At 36.7% G+C, this 16,809-nt stretch overlaps 1 protein-coding gene across 1 annotated transcript; it reads left to right on the top strand.

The window, feature by feature from the left end:
* Positions 1-4,243: 4,243 nt before the first annotated feature.
* LOC113098705 (zinc finger protein 239-like) lies at positions 4,244-14,804 on the top strand. The gene is made up of 3 exons (XM_026263737.1): positions 4,244-4,326; positions 9,725-9,958; positions 13,857-14,804. Exons 2-3 carry the CDS (start codon positions 9,910-9,912, stop codon positions 14,684-14,686), a joined length of 879 nt encoding a protein of 292 aa, XP_026119522.1. The 5' UTR covers positions 4,244-4,326; positions 9,725-9,909; the 3' UTR covers positions 14,687-14,804.
* Positions 14,805-16,809: the final 2,005 nt, after the last annotated feature.

Raw genomic sequence — 16,809 nt, 5'->3', positions numbered from 1 at the left:
TAAACAGTTATTACTTGATATATACAGAGCATTATTAAGATCATGTATAGACTATGTGTGTATGGTATAATATTAATACAGTAGTGGAAGAATATGGTTTAAAGAGATTTGAGTACGGCCCAAATATGGATATTTCCAGTTCCCAATAGACTTAGTGCAATATTTCTGTTTGAATTTCTTCAAGTTATACCGAAATTTTATTTTGACAGGTTGTTGAAAACACCACACGTGCTTCAGTGTGTGTGTGTGTGTGTGCGTGTGTGTGTGTGTGTATTAGAGCACATATTCCAAGAGACGTGTATAACAACACTTTAAGGGTTCCCATAAGCAGGATTGTATTGTTGTGCTCCCCTTCCTCAAATATGATGATGGAAAAAAAAACACCTACTATAGGGGTGAAAAAATAACTTTAATCAAATAAAAACGAAATGAATAAATTGTATTATTTACAAATCACAATTGTAGCTCTCGACATTTACCTGTGGCTATAACTTTATTATGACTCTAATTTATTTTATAGTCTCAAGCATTCAGAAATCATGCAAAAGGAAACTAAGCAGTTTTACTATGATAAAACCATGGTTTATTTTTGTAAGGGTTGTGATATGCACGTTTTTTTGTTGAAGAAATTATAAAGGCTGTGTCATCTATAGCAAAAAAAGGTATATAATTTAAAAAATGAAAGATTAAGTGAATATTTGAATGAAATGTTTGGTCAGTAGCCTAAACAAGGATTTGATCGTCCTGTAAGTGTAACAGCAGCAATCACATGGCATTTGTAATAATATGTACATCAATTGTTTATACATTATGTATTTTAACAGTGTTATTATTAACCAATCATTATTGCCTCATTATTTTTTTATACAATGCATTTTAAGTCATTTTAAAGGCTATTGATGGCTTAGGTCTGTTTTTATAGCAACAACAACAACAACAACAAAATATTATAGTATATTAATACTTCTTTGTAAATTATTATTTGAAGCAAAAAACCATGGTTAATTTGCAGTTACCATGGCTACAAGAACAATGATTTGTGGTGTTATTGTTAAAACCATGGGTCATTTTCGTAAGGGAACCTGAAAAACAAAACTTTCACAGGAATGTGCCTGAAAGTGATAAACGGGCCTCATTTTTACCTAAATGATTAATACTTTATTTTAATATATATTAAAAATGTGTAAGGTGTGCATGGCCGCGGGAAGTGGGGGTGCTAGTGACGAGAGGGAGATAAAAAAATGTAGGCCTATTAAAATATTTTGCACAATTTATAAATTCCTTATGAATATTTTAGAAAATGATTTTGAAACACGTAGGCTATTACGTATATTTTGGATTTTAATTTAATATTTTGAGGCCTAATCAACACAGGTTCGGAAGTTACGTTGTCAACGTCAGGCAGGCAGGTTTGGTCGCCGAGTAACGAGGTTTCCCGCTCGTTCCAGGCAGAATACATCCATCTTTATTTAATACAGCGCACCTCGACATTTGGACACCTGTAACCAGGGCACCCTGCCTGCATGTAGCTCAGGTAAGAGTATGGTGCTGCCGCGCTTGTAACATTTATTTTTTTGGCAACAAATGGGATCAGCTTTGACTAGCCAAGCAATTGTAAGTAGTACAATATAGTATTTTTGTAAGGTGGTGGGGATGGAGATGGAGAGTATTATTTCGTTCGTGTGTTATTTGCGTAATGGTTGTGGAGAACTATTAAATAACGTTTAAATATTCAGAGATTATTTCCTTGTGGTTTGTGTAAAAAGGTTGGAGATGGAGACAGAAAGCTTTATACTTTGCGTGTGTTTTTTGCGTAATGGATGTGGAGAACTGTTCAATAAACAAATTGCTTAAATAGTCAGTGATTATTTCCTTGTGGTGTGCGTAAAAAAGATTTTGGAGTTAACAGAGTCGCGTGTGACAAACGTGACATAAACGTGCAGTGACTCAAGCCAGCTGACCAAATCGATTGCATTGTTTTAGCGTTATTGTGAAGTTTGATTAATCTTATATTTTGTTGTAATATTATTTGTTGTATCTAAATATGTTGCATGTATGTATAGGCTATCTGAAATTGTAATGAAAGTTATTATTTCGTTTTCTTTCGATTATTAAACTATTATTTCTGATTCTGCTTCTGCTTCAGATTAATAGCGCATTGCGCATATCTGAGAACTGATGTCTGTGTGTTTCAGACCCTGGCTGGCTGTGCACTGAAGTGTATATGACAATAAAGTAGTAAATCTCAATGTATTTATTTTTAAAATGTATTTTAAATAGGCCTATAGGCTCATAGGTTTTTTGTCAAAAAAAAAAAAAAAAAAATTCACAGCACCCCCTGTTCAAAATTACTTCCCGCGGCCCTGAAGGTGTGCATCGTAGCTGACACCTGAATGAACACATTACAATTGTTTATGACTGCAAGTCTTTCTCCTCAAATGCTGTTGAGCTTCAAATTTGCCTTTGAGCCCATGTAAAAGAGTAGCATAATTTACATATGATTTACAGGTTATTTTAATAAATATCAAACATTCAATTCAATTGTGCATTATAGCTGACACCTACATGAACAATTACAGTTGTTTTTATGACTGTAAGTCATTCTTCTTAAATGCTACTGACGAAAAGTGTATACCAATATCGCATGTAACTTTAGAGACAGTCCTTAAATTTGAGACTCGTTCAACGTCAAGCCAACTTTATTATTATTATCAAGCCAATATTATTGATAGATAGATAATCAATTTTTACCTAACTTTTCCTCCTGAGTTTCAGGCCGGTGACACACTGGCTGTGTGTCGTGAGCGTGGCGGGTTCGCGAATCATTTGAGTCAGTTCGGGAGTTCAAAGCGGGTTTGCGAATCATTTGAGTCAGTTTGGGATTTCGTAGCAGGATCGCGAATCATTTGAGTCAGTTTGGGAGTTCGGAGCAGGATCGCGAATCATTTGAGTCAGTTTGGGAGTTCGTAGCGGGATTGCGAATCATTTGAATCAGTTCGGGAGTTCGTAGCGGGATCACGAATCATTTGAGTCAGTTCGGGAGTTCGTAGTGGGATCGCGAATCATTTGAGTCAGTTATGCGGATCGTGAATCATTTGAGTCAGTTTGGGGATCGTGAATCATTTGAATCAGTTCGGGAGTTCGGAGTGGGATCGCGAATCATTTGAGTCAGTTATGGGGATCGCGAATCGAATCAGTTCGGGAGTTCGTAGCGGGATCACGAATCATTTGAGTCAGTTCGGGAGTTCGTAGCGGGATCACGAATCATTTGAATCAGTTCGGGAGTTCGTAGCGGGATCGCGAATCATTTGAGTCAGTTCGGGAGTTCGTAGCGGGATCACGAATCATTTGAATCAGTTCGGGAGTTCGTAGCGGGATCGCGAATCATTTGAGTCAGTTATGCGGATCGCGAATCATTTGAGTCAGTTATGCGGATCGTGAATCATTTGAGTCAGTTTGGGGATCGCAAATCATTTGAATCACGAAAGATTCGCGCTCGTAAATGTTCAAATTGGCCATAAACTTTAATTCCTTGGCAGCAAGGGTGGCAATAAGGCTTTCTTTTAGGGTGGCATATGCCACATATGCGACCCTGGTAGATCCGCTTGAGTTTGATGTAGCCAATTATGCAAAACATTTAATGACAATTTATCTGTATTTACAGCTGAAGTGATATAATCATTAATTAAAACAAAAGTGAAAGAATCATGGCAGAAAAAAGTGGGACATTAAATAACAAAGAAATCAGAAATCAATCAATGTCAATGTTTTTAAAGGAGAATGCAGAAGAGAAGTGATTTTATCAGGATTAAGACTTGGACAGACTGGTTTAAAATCAACTCTGTTTTTAATGGGAAAACGAATATCAGATCATTGTGATGACTGTAATGTTCCAGAAAATATGGAAGGCATCATTATGTGGGGCAAAAAATATAATGCAGAAAGGAGGATCTCGCAAGATAAGATATGCAAGTTGGAACAAGAACGGAGTTTGGAGGGCAGATGAAAAAAATGTGTGTAGTAAAGCTCTCTCTAGTTACATAAGGATACAGGGATAGAGAACAGTATATAGGGAATTATTATTATTGTTAACACTTAAGTATGCTACAGTACATGAAGCCCTGAAGTTGGAAACCCCGGTACAGTAGGGGGTGGTATGCACCTGAACAAGTTGGTTGCGACCCGCCAATAAATCCAGAAAGAAGATAAGAGAGAGAGAGAAAGAGAGAGAGAGAGAGAGAGAGAGAGAGAGAGAGAGTCAGATAGAGTCAGATAGAGTCAGATAGAGTCAGATAGAGAGAGAAAAGCGCGTTTGTCACTTCTGAGGTAAGTTGATCAAGTCAGATAAAGCGCTTATTTATACAGATATGAAACACTCAGATATAATCATACGAGGTCGTTTTCCTCGGATGAAACAATGCGCCTGTCATGTCGTCTGTAGACTGATACAGTTGAAAGGAGCATTGTGTTACATTTGTATAGTTATAATGTTAGCGTTATTGAACGTGGATGATCGATCTGTGATCGCGTGCTTAATATGATTATTTATTTATGTGCTTGGAACATGTAAATCAGGGATCCTCAAATCTCGTCCACGAGGTCCACTTTCCTGCAGAGTTTAGCTCCTGATCAAACACACCTGAGCAAACTATCCGTGTCTTCAGGATCATTAGACATTCATTCATTTATTTATTTTTGAGGTGGGCAATTTACACTTTCGTGTAAATACCCTGTACACGGTTTGTGCAACATTTTTACGGTGTAATTTCTGAATGGTTTTCATTGGGTTCAGTGTTGTTTGAGTGTTTGACGAGTAAAACCTTAAAGTGGAAGGTTTTATGATCGTTTGCTTCCCTTTTCATGTAAAACAGTAAGATGTTAGCTAATGAAATATGTGCATGTGTAATACTTGTTGTGAATGTAGTATGTAAATCTATTAAATCAAACTATAATTAGATTATAATATGGACACATTGAAGTGGTTGATAAAGATGGGCATCATTAGTGTCTGTCTTTATTATAACGATGTTTTACTGTATTGAAGTAGAGAAATAATAGTAGCGTATTTATCTTGCACCTGTGCTTCCACAAGTGTCGTCACTAGAAGTTTATTTATATTATTAAAAAAAGAAAATTGAATCTTTCGCAACTCTACAAGCATAAGCATGAAACAAAAACGTGCTAATTAAAAAAAAGATTGTTTTTATTAATAGTTAAACAAAAATCAAAGCCATTCTTATTACATCTATATTCTTTATTCCTTTCTAACTGTATTTAGTTACCAATTTTAGTACACTTGAACCTGTCTTTCATACATTACACACACACACACACACACACACACACACACACACACACACACAGAGACTGTATGCTAAAATCACATTTTAGTTCATATTCACAGTGTCCCAAAATTGCACAGTTGAGTACAGTTTGTTGATCTTAAGTTAAGTATCTAAGTATTTGAGGTAAGTATCTTTGGCCCGGATTCACAAATGGGACTTAGTTTAAATCAAGACACATCCTCAGTTATATTAAGATATTTAAGCAACTTTTTCAAAACTGCCTTAGATTAAAACATTACAAGTGTGCATCTTGACACAGAACTATGACATTAGAGTAAGATATTTTCAGTTGAGACAACTCAAACATGTATTTTAGTCTGGGACTAGTTTTAGACGGGGGATTAAGTTTTAACTTTGATCTTGAATTTAAGAAGTACTATATAATCATTTTTAGTATATTAAGTACAAAATTAGCGCGCACAAATCGATCACACCATTGTGCTTGCCTTCATTGGCAAAACGCACAATTTGTGTTGATTGCAAGTGATGTCGCAGGTGGCGAATGCAAGTATTATTGTAATATTTTATCTCATCTTCACCACTTTGCTATTGTTGTTAAATGTTGAGAGATTAAATTAGTAGCCTAATCATAATAAAAAGATTCCATGTTAAATGACTTACAGAAGCGCAGGTGTCAGAGAGTGCATGCCTGCAGCCAGACGTTAATGATACTGTTTCTACCAGCAAACACAAATATTAACAGATATTAATGTATTGCAGATATGGGAAGCTTTGTTTCAATGAGAAGGTCTCTTTATATCAGGAAACCCCAGTTGTGTTCCTCTGCTGCCAGATTAAACCTTGTTGTAGCCTATACATTTTACTCTATTCATTATTTTTTAGAAAACTTTTCTTCTAAATTTTAAACTCTGTTCTTGTATTCAAATTAAACGTGGTCCACTGTAGTATGTGTGCACGTGCCACAATATTGTTACAGCTGTATTGATATTTGTATCGTGAAATCCCTGTGATGATACATTGTTGTATCGATGTATCAAGCAAAGCACTAGTAAACACTCAGGGTCGGTTGACACCTGGTAAATCTGATTGCGTAAACCACTGTATAGAAAAAATATAGCTGCAAGCAGCATTTATGGGGCCAAGCACAACAGAAGCAAGCTTCAGACCAATGGTAGGAATGAGTAAATGAAACCATTTTATAGGGCTTGGCGATATATCTAACGAAATGATCATGCACATCTAATCAGTAAAGCTGGTTCTGTGATTACTGCCATTACCTGCTTATAATTGGAGTGGCATTTAATAGACCGAGCCGTAGATCGCTGACAAGCTACGCAATATCGTGTTCATTATCCCAGATGAATTGCCTTCGAACGCAATATTGCGTAGCTTGTCGGCGATCTACAGCTCTGTCTATTAAATGCTGCTCCATTTAAAAGCAGGTGATGGCGATTTAGCGGTAATCACGGAACCAGATTTACTGACTAGATGTGCATGATCATATCGTTAGATATATATCGCCCAGCCCTACCATTTGAAGATTATTTTAGGGAATATGGCTGAAAAACCATAAATCAACTACTAATATGATTAATTGGCTTATCACTGTTGACCAATAGGTGGCACTGTTAACAATTTAATGTGGTGTGGTCGCTTTGAGGTAATAATGGCACATACAAAGTTTGGTGTCAATATGTCAAATATTTGCATAGATACAGACTGAGATGCAGTTTGGCACTATGCCTAAAATTGGTATCGGTGCTGTACAAAAACAGTTTTGTATATCGACAAGAAATCTATTAATTTTGTCAGCATAGTCTGAAGATGATCTGATTTGATTTTGGAGAAAAACGGACCAATGGTTGACGATGAGTTGAAAAAAGTAGGTTTTCAACATAGATTAGGGCTGTCACTTTTAGTTCGAAAATCGATTGCACAATCGATCGGACCAACCAAAAAAAGTTTCGAAAATGAAAATAGGGAATCGATTTTAACCAAATATGTACACTATTAATTTTAAAAGAATTAAACAATTAAAAAATATAGATGTAACAAAACTCATAAGGAAAATAAAATAAAGAATTCCGAAAGTGCAGTATGCGTTGCGAAAGCTAGACACAAAATGCCAGCAATTTTATGCGCCCAGTGACGCTGATGCGTTCACACCAAACGCGAATAGAGCGTCTGGCAAATTATTTCAGTGTTAAGTCAATGTAAAGACTTAAGGTCTCGGCCCGCGGTAGACGCGAATTAGCCTCATTCGTGCATCTAGGTACAGGAGATTCTGTGTTATGAAATTGCAAGCTGACAGCGAGCGGCTTTTGTGGTGGAAAATTGGCAGTAATACCCCCACCTTGCGCAGCTGTACATGAGTGTAACTGGGACATCAGTGCGGTCGGAGCGCGTCTTCTCAACAGCTGGACATATAGTGAATAAAAAACTGCTCTGCTCTGGACTCCTTTTTGCGCATTTCATTATGCCTGCCTAGTGCTGCCTAGCCTAAGTGTCGGTTACGTTCAATAAAAAAACACACATTGCTTGTTCACAAGTCCATTTAAAGTTTCATTTTTTTGAACAGTTGTTTGAAATGGATTGAATCATTATTTAAAATAATCTTGGAGATTTGAGTTGCCTAAATCATAAATGCAGCCGGGTTGAAGCCCGCGGTGATATTTTGTTATGGCAGCCGTCCCCTCTGCATATATATTTTTTCGAGAATGTTGCACTCCTGTTGCTGTCTGTTATCCTGCACAAAACTTCATGCCAATAAATAAGAAATATTGCTGACTTGTGCGTTTCCAGCGCTCTCTTTACGTTCATCCCGTTATTTGACGATGAAAAAGGAAAATCGATTCAATGAACACTTGTCTTAAAAATCGAAAATGATTTTTTTCACAAAAGTGACAGCCCTAACATAAATCATAATGGCCAACAGGAAGTTCGGCTTTCTCTGCTATATTTGGTATCTATGTTGTCAGCATAAGCCCGTGAATATTTTGAGACCAGTTCCATTAAAATAGGTCAATGCAATCATAAGGTATTATAATTTTTGGAAATGTAATTATTAATAGTTAATGGTTTTATTACTCTTGACCAATAGATGGTGCTGTTACCAAATTGATGTGACATGGTCACGGTGAGGTGACAATGGCACATACAAAGTTTGGTGCAAATACATCAAAGCTTTGAAGAGATAAAGTCTCATGCATTTTGGCAATGTGCCTAAACATTTGTAATGGTGCTGTATGAAAACGGTTTTGTCAATTGACACGAAATGCATGACTTTTTGTCAGCACAGTCTGAAGATGATCTGACTCTATTTTGGTGAAAATCAGACCAACAGTTGAGGAAGACTTAGAAAAAGTAGGATTTTACATAAATCAAAATGGCAGATGGGGAGTTCAGATTTCCTACTAAAAAATCTGTCTGTTGTCGGCACGACCCAAGGAATATTTTTAGACCAGTTTCATTACAATAGCCTTATGCAAAAATTCATTGATGCGTTAAATGAGAACAGTTTTGTATATTGACAAGAAATCCATAATTTTTGCCAGCTTGGTCTGAAGATGATCCTAGTCAAATTTGGTGAAAATCAACGTTCTAGGAGGAGTTTTAAAAAAGTAGGTTTTCAACATTAATCAAAATGGCGGACAGCAAGTTTGCTTTTTGTCAAATTTGTTCATGTGGCATTCGAGAATGGTTAGACGAATCAACTTGAATTCCATAACTTTTTGCCAGCATGGCCTGAAGATGATCTGAACCAATTTGGCTGAGAATCAGACAAACCGTCTAGGATGAGTTAGAAAAAGTAGGTTTTTCAAACAATTGAAAATAGCAAAAAAACATAAACCTTGCGAATTTTGGGGTTAATTTGACTTGGAATGAGCCAAGGATTCAGAGGAAAAAATATTTTCATTTTCAGGCTTATGGTTCATATGTTATTAGCATAAATAAATTGAAACTTTAGACAAGTGGTGGTGCTAGAGAGTTTGAGTTAGAGACTCCAAATTTGCTATGACCACTTTTCTCAATGTCCTCTATCAAAGAGCCAAATCTCACAACTTTCCCGCAAGTGGTTCTATGGGCTGACTTAGACTTGCCGCAGAAGAAGAACAATAATAATAGGAATCCTAATGGATACAATATACGGATACTAAAAATAATGTTAATTCATCTGGTTGTTGAAACCACATATGCAAATTTTACTCAAAAACATGAGAATACGGTGTATGTTATAGTCAGATATGACCATACTAATGCAGCACATATTACAGTGGATGAGTATCTGAGTATCTCTTCAGCAACTGACATGCGAATGTACTGCTATTGCGACAATACACACATACAGTACTTTGTGAATTAGTGTAAAGGTGTACAAAGTTATTATTTAATTGACATCTGGTTCTCTTACTGTACAGCGATCACAATCACACCTTCAGTGAAGCTCCTCCCACAACAATCACACCAGCAGTGGAAGCTCCTCCCACTGCAGTTCATCAATAAATGCTGGAATATTCCCATCAGTCTACAAGTGAAGAGGAGCATCAAATCATCAGGAAGAAGTGAAATCTGCAGAGACAATTTATTGAAGGATAGAGAGAACATGAGAGATTCGGAATCCTGCAGAATCAAACACACCGAAGAACAAACAGGTTAGTGTTTATTTTTCATCCTTCATCATGTTATAACGCTTCAAGTAGTTTGACAGATTTTTTTAGTTGTAATAATACAAAGAAAAAAAATACAGTAGTCAACATTTGAAGTGGATCAAAACCTTTTTATGAAAGTTGTCCTAATTACTCCAAAAGATAAAGAAATTGTTTTGTAAAGCATCAAAGAGATATGACAAAAATTAGCTTCAGCAATACATGTTTTGTTGGGTGGCGTTAGGGGGTGTGCTTGAAGCGTGAATCCTTAAGTGAAAACAACTAACGATTCCTAACACGGCATCTACACCGTGTGCGAGCAGTGTGCGGTGACGCAACAAAATACTCTACAACTACTGATCTATAATAGATCATAATAGAATAGAGATTCAAAGCTGATAATGAACGTGGATTTGCACAGCTTGTCAGTTAACAACGTCTCTGTGTAGTAACAGTTGCTCTGTCAAATCACCACGGCTTTACTGATGAGATATGCATTAATCATCGGCCGATATATATCGTGCACCCATAATTGCATCATATAATATAATTGCTGTTAATAGTGTTAGTCATCTGTTTGATTACGTCTTTTAATAAATTTTTCTCTTTCTGCCATATGTACATAAACTGACTGTCACCACTGATAAGCGATTACTAAATATTGTAGAAAATATATTTTCTGTAAAGTTGCTTTGCAACGATTTGTATTGTAAAAAGCGCTATACAAATAAACTTCAATTGAATTATTTTTTATTACAGCTTTCCTGAAAATATATCCATTAGGTGAGAGCGAGAACGCGTGCGGCTGGGGGAATGGCACGTCACTTATGCTTCGATCATCTGCTGTCTTCAAAGTGAAACGCATTTTTAATAATTCTGTTTACATGTTTGTTTACATATACGTTAATATACATATAAAACAAAAGGTGTTTTTTTTTTTTTTGAGCAACTGGGATGATGCCCCCCTGGGAGTTGGTGCATTTCTTCGTACTCTATGTGGGAGCGACTGTACTGGACATAGACATAAATACCTAAATCTGTGGTACTGGATATGTTGGCTGTCGCAGTATATTCATTCGTCAGTGCCAGAAATGCAGCTGATAGAATGTGTCGCTGCAGCATAATACAACTATTTCTTCAAAAGCAGATTGTGGAAACCTTTTTATCATCCACGATCAAAAGTATTCATATCACACACCCCTTCCCTCGGAAGGAATCATGGACCAAGGGCAGACAGAACCGCAAGGACACTTTAGCGTCGGACCTCAAAGGGGCAGGGGCTCAAACCACCACTAATATTTAAGCATTTAGGTGATGGTTTAAGCTAGATTTTCCAATGGGTGGTGTTGGATAGGTATTGGACATAGGTATCAGATCATGTTTTTTTTTTCTCCCATCTGATCTCCGATCTAGCGTTCTGGGGCAGTATCGGCAAGATAACGAAGTTGTGGATCGGATCAAGACATCCCTAGTAACCCCTGTATCATGATACGTATCGTATCACCAGATTCTTGGCAATGCACAGCCCTAGTCAAAATCACACTGCTTCATTCACATACTCTGACTCGTGCTGTGCTTTATGCGTTTACCCACTGTCTATTCATCAATTTCACTGTGTTCTGTATTTAAAATAAGGGTTACCCAAAAATATCAATCCCAGTGCACAAAAACATCCCAGAATATCGAGTGCTCTCTAGGTTACAGTGTTTACTTTTTTTTTATTATATTTGAATTAAATATTTATTTATTTGTGAAAAATTGTCATCTCAACTATAAGCAAAGCATGTTTTCTTTTACACTTTTAATCCATTGTCAAATATCATAAAATTACTTAATAATATATCAACTTAAAAAAAAAAATAATATCGGCTTTATATCGGCTCTCAAAAAAAAAAAAAAAAAAAAAAACATATCGGTCGACCTCTATTTTGAGTTGAATAAACTCAAAACTAGTTGTAATAGAGAAAAGTCTGTGCAATAATATAGTTGGTGCAGTAAATAATGAGAGCACTTTCTATAAACTTGTGGAGTTGATTTCATATACAGGTGCATCTCAATTAATTAGAATGTCAAGGAGTTCATCACTTCAGTAATTCAACTCAAATTGTGAAAATCATTTATTAAATAAATTCACTGCACAGAGACAAAAGTAGTTTAAGTCTTTGGTTCTTTGCATTGTGATGATTTTGGCTCATATCTTACAAAAAAACCCCACCAGTTTATGATCTTAACAAATTTAGAAAATGACGACATGCCAATCAGCTAATCAACTCAACACCTGCCAAAGGTTTCCCAAGCCTTCAAATGGTCTCTCAGTTGGGTTCACTAGTCTACACTATCATTGGGAAGACTGCTGATCTGACAGTTGTCCAGAAGACAATCATTGACACCCTTTACAAAGAGTGCAATCACAAACGTTGTGTGGCCAAAGAAGCTGGCTGTTCAGAGTGCTGTATCCAAGCCATGTTAACAGAGAGTTGAGTGGAATGAAAAAATGAATAAAAAGATGTAAAACCAACCGATAGAACCGCAGCCTTATGAGGATTGTCAAGTTAAATGGATTGAAGAATTTTAGAGAACTTCACAAGGAATGGATTGAGGCTGTGGCATCAAGAGCCACCACACACAGGCGTGTCAAGGAATTTGGCTACAGCTATCGTATTCCTCTTGTTAAGCCACTCCTGTTCAGCAAATTCCTTGACATGTCATGTGTGTGGTGTCTCTTAAAGCCTTGACCCCAGCCCATTCCCTGTGAAGTTCACTCAAATTCTTGAATCGATTTTGCTTGACAATCCTCATAAGGCTGCGGTTCTCTGTTGTGCATCTTTTCTTCCACACTTTTTGTTCCACTCAACTTTCTGTTAACATGTTTGGATACAGCACTCTGTGAACAGCCAGCTTCTTTGGCAATGAATGTTTGTGGCTTACCTTCCTTGTGAAGAGTGTCAATGATTGTCTTCTGGACAACTGTCAGATCAGCAGTCTTCCCCATGATTGTGCAGCCTAAGCATCTTACACACTGGGATTTTGGAAAATACACGGGTAATGTGCCCCGGCAATTGTTCCCGGGTGGCTAGATTTTGCACTTTCACATTGCCAGTGATTACCCGGAATATGTATGTGCGTTCACGCACAACCCGTAAAGGTCCCGGTAAGAACACGTGACATCTGGATGTGACACATAATGTACAAGTCGAAAATGCTAGGCTCGTTAACTTTTCCTCAAGCTGAATGATCTCAGCTTCAGCGTGAAAAGCGAGGAACTAACTGATTTAATGCTTCATTACAGTTTGTGCACTTTTTTTTATCAACGAACGTTGATCTGCCTTCAAAACACCTGGTAAAAGAGTTGTGCGATAATGTGCATCATCACTACGACACATCCTTAACTGCATTGGTTTTGGCTTTTGTTCAGACAGCACTCGTTCCCGGACTGAACCTGGCAATCTTGCTAGGTCCCCATCCTGGGATCAATCCCTGGACGTGTTTGCTTTCACACAGAAGGCGACCCACCAATGTTCCGGCAATTTTCTGGGTCAGACGTGTAGTGTGAAAGGGGCTCTAGTAAACCAAACTGAAAGACCATTTTGAAGGCTCGAGAAACCTTTGCAGGTGTTTTGAGTTGATTAGCTGATTGGCATGTCACCATAATTCACCAAATTTGTTGAAATTGTGAACTGGTGGGTTTTTGTTAAATGCAAGCCAAAATCATCACAATTAAAAGAACCTAAGACTTAAACAACTTTTTATTTTAATACATTTCACAATTTGAGTTGAATTACTGAAATACGTGAACTTTTTCACATTATAATTTGAGATGCATCTGTAATAAGAGGAAGATCAATGTACCTCATTCATGGAAAGTCTCTGTGATTGAACATTAAACATGTTACTTTAATTTCAGAGTTGACTGAAGAAAAAAAGGAGGAGGATGAAGAACTGCGTGAAGAGGAGGAAAAACATCATGTCAAAACAGAACAGAAAGCTTTAAAGAAAATAAGAGACAAGAAATCATTCACCTGCCCTCAGTGTGGAGAGAGTTTGACAAACAAACAGAGTCTCCAGATTCACATGAGAGTTCATGCAGGAGAGAAATTGTTCACATGTGATCAATGTGGAAAACCATTTTTGTGGGGTTCAGCCCTGAAGAATCACCTGAAAGTTCATTCAAAGGAGAAACCACATTCATGTCCAATATGTGGAAATAGTTTTTCACTACTGAATAATTTAAAAGCTCATCAGAAGATACACACTGGTGTGAGAGAATATATGTGCTTTGAGTGTGAGAAGACTTTTATTACATCTTCACATTTGAAACGACACCAGAGGATCCACACTGGAGAGAAACCTTACAAGTGTTCACACTGTGACAAGAGATTCATTCATTCAGAATCCCGAAAAGGACATGAGAGGATTCACACCAGAGAGAGACCTTACATGTGTAATCAGTGTGGTACGAGTTTCAAACTAAAAGCTCAACTTAAGGTGCACATGGGAGTTCACACTGGAGAGAAACCGTTCACATGTGATCAGTGCGGGAAGAGTTTTGCACAATCAGCAAAGCTGAAGAAACACATGAGGATCCACACTGGAGAGAAACTGCATGAATGTGATCAATGTGGAAAAACATTTTTGTGGGATTCAGGACTGAGGAGTCACCTAAATGCCCATTTAAAGGAGAAACCACATTCATGTTCTTGTGTGGAAGGAGATTTTCACATCTGCAGAATTTAAAAACACCATGAGAAGTTACACAAGGACGTGAGAGAATATATGTGCTTTGAGTGTGAAAAGACTTTTGTTACATCTACAGAACTGAAACAGCACGAGAGGATCCATACTGGAGAGAAACCATACAAGTGTTCACAATGTGACAAGAGATTCAGTCTCTCAGAAACACTGAAAAGACATGAGAAGATCCACACTGGAGAGAAACCTTACACATGTGATCAGTGTGGGAAGAGTTTTAGACATAAAGATCATCTTAAGGTGCACATAAGAGTTCATACGGGAGAGAAACCATATCATTGCACTGCATGTGAGAAGAGTTTCGCTCGATTAATTTCTTTACACAAGCATACGAAAAACATTCACAGTAAATAGATTAATTTCAGATCTACCATTTTCGGGTTTGACACCACATTATCGCGAAGTTACACAATAATGTGTTGATCTATTAATTTGATTCTGTACAAATCAGTCCTAATCCATATTACAATTGACAGGGAAAATAAACATCATCTGTTTTTTTCACAGTTGGTCTTCAAGACCATCGGTTTCATCTGTGAGGTTCTGATCAACTTAAAGATTAAGTTTCATATCCAAAGAACAGGATTGTTTCGGCTCTGATAATGGCATTTTCTGTGGATCGGGTATCGGTCAGATGAGACCGATCCAAATCCGATATTGAGTGTACACTATTCTGCGTTATTGTTGAGCTCCACGAAAGGCACAAAAACATTATAAAACACCAAAACGTTTTTGTGTACACATTTCAAGTGTTCTGAAGCTGATCCCGTAGTACAATGTGAAGCACAGATTGATATTTAAAATCATTAAATACAAGTTCACAAACTTTTCTCTCCTGTGTGGCTGTGTGTCATCGTCCATTCAGCAATCATTCTGTTACAGTCAAAACGATGAAACTCTCTTCAAGAGGTGTAAAACCGTTCAAAGAAGAGGCTCAATAAACTAACGCACAGATTTAATACACTATGTATCAATATCTCTTCCCTTTGTACTAGTCATGTCCGGTTTGCGCACGAATCGTTCGATTTAACCGTTTTTTTTCTTACTGAACCGGTTGTACCAGTTCATCAAATCTGTGGTTTGAACCAGTTTTGTCTCCAGTAAGCATTAATCCACTAAGTTTTTTTTTTTTTTTACGTGGCTGATACTCCCTCTGAGTCAAAATGAACCAATATCTCGGAGTAGTTAAAAGAAACGTCTTTGAGATTTCTTTTTAAATGTATATACTTGTTTTTTCATGAATGTATTTTACAACAAAACAAAGTGTGTATAATGTTTAACATTTTACCACCCATGACTTTTCTAGAATTTAGAACTTTTGCAGCTGAATTATCCAATAACCTAATTTATAATAGTATTTTTTTCATAGATTATGATTATATATCTTATTAAAATTGTGTATAAACACAAAAGATTGTGATTAACACAAAAGAATGATGATCAGGTCAACACAGAAATGTGCAATTTCTATACATCAATTAAAAAATAAAGTGTTGGGTTTGGTTCGGTGTTGGCAGATAGTCTGAATTTTCGGTATCGGATCGTTTCTCAAAAAATGGTATCGTTGCATCCTTATTTTTTTTAAATGTAATTTTACTTCATGCTATGTGACTATATCACTTTTAGTTTTTTTTTTTTTTTAAAACCGTTCTTGTTCAGGAAGCTGAAGAAGAGCCTCTAATACTTTCAAACAGATTTACTGACTGACTAGCATGGTGCCACCATTAATAACCAGCTAGCAGATTAATCAAAGTCACCTTTATTTATATAGCGCTTAAAACTAAATACATTGCGTCAAAGCAACTGGACAACATTCATTAAGGAAAACAGTGTGTTAATAATGCAAAATGATAGTTAAAGACATTTCATCATTGAATTCAGTGATGTCATCTCTGTTCAGTTAAATAGTGTCTGCACATTTATTTGCAATCAAGTCAACGATATCACTGTAGATGAAGTGACCCCAACTAAGCAAGCCAATAATTAAAATGATTAATGAAGTATGTAGCCAAGTTAGCAGAGAGTCAACGGGAAAATATTATGATGCATTAATATTATAGAGATGACTGAAAAATTTTAATAAATTGTTTATAAAAGTAGTGTTCATT

Source organism: Carassius auratus, unplaced genomic scaffold (genome assembly GCF_003368295.1).
Source record: "Carassius auratus strain Wakin unplaced genomic scaffold, ASM336829v1 scaf_tig00216618, whole genome shotgun sequence".
In the NCBI taxonomy this organism is placed as follows: Eukaryota; Metazoa; Chordata; class Actinopteri; order Cypriniformes; family Cyprinidae; genus Carassius; species Carassius auratus.
This window is presented reverse-complemented; position numbering and strand designations above follow the sequence as displayed.

What these genes read in the sequence shown, in the direction of transcription:
- LOC113098705 (XM_026263737.1), top strand. Translation starts at nt 9,910, where the DNA reads ATGAGAGATTCGGAATCCTGCAGAATCAAACACACCGAAGAACAAACA. An exon ending in ACACACCGAAGAACAAACAG is followed by an intron (nt 9,959 to 13,856) that starts GTTAGTGTTTAT and finishes CTTTAATTTCAG; the next exon opens with AGTTGACTGAAGAAAAAAAG.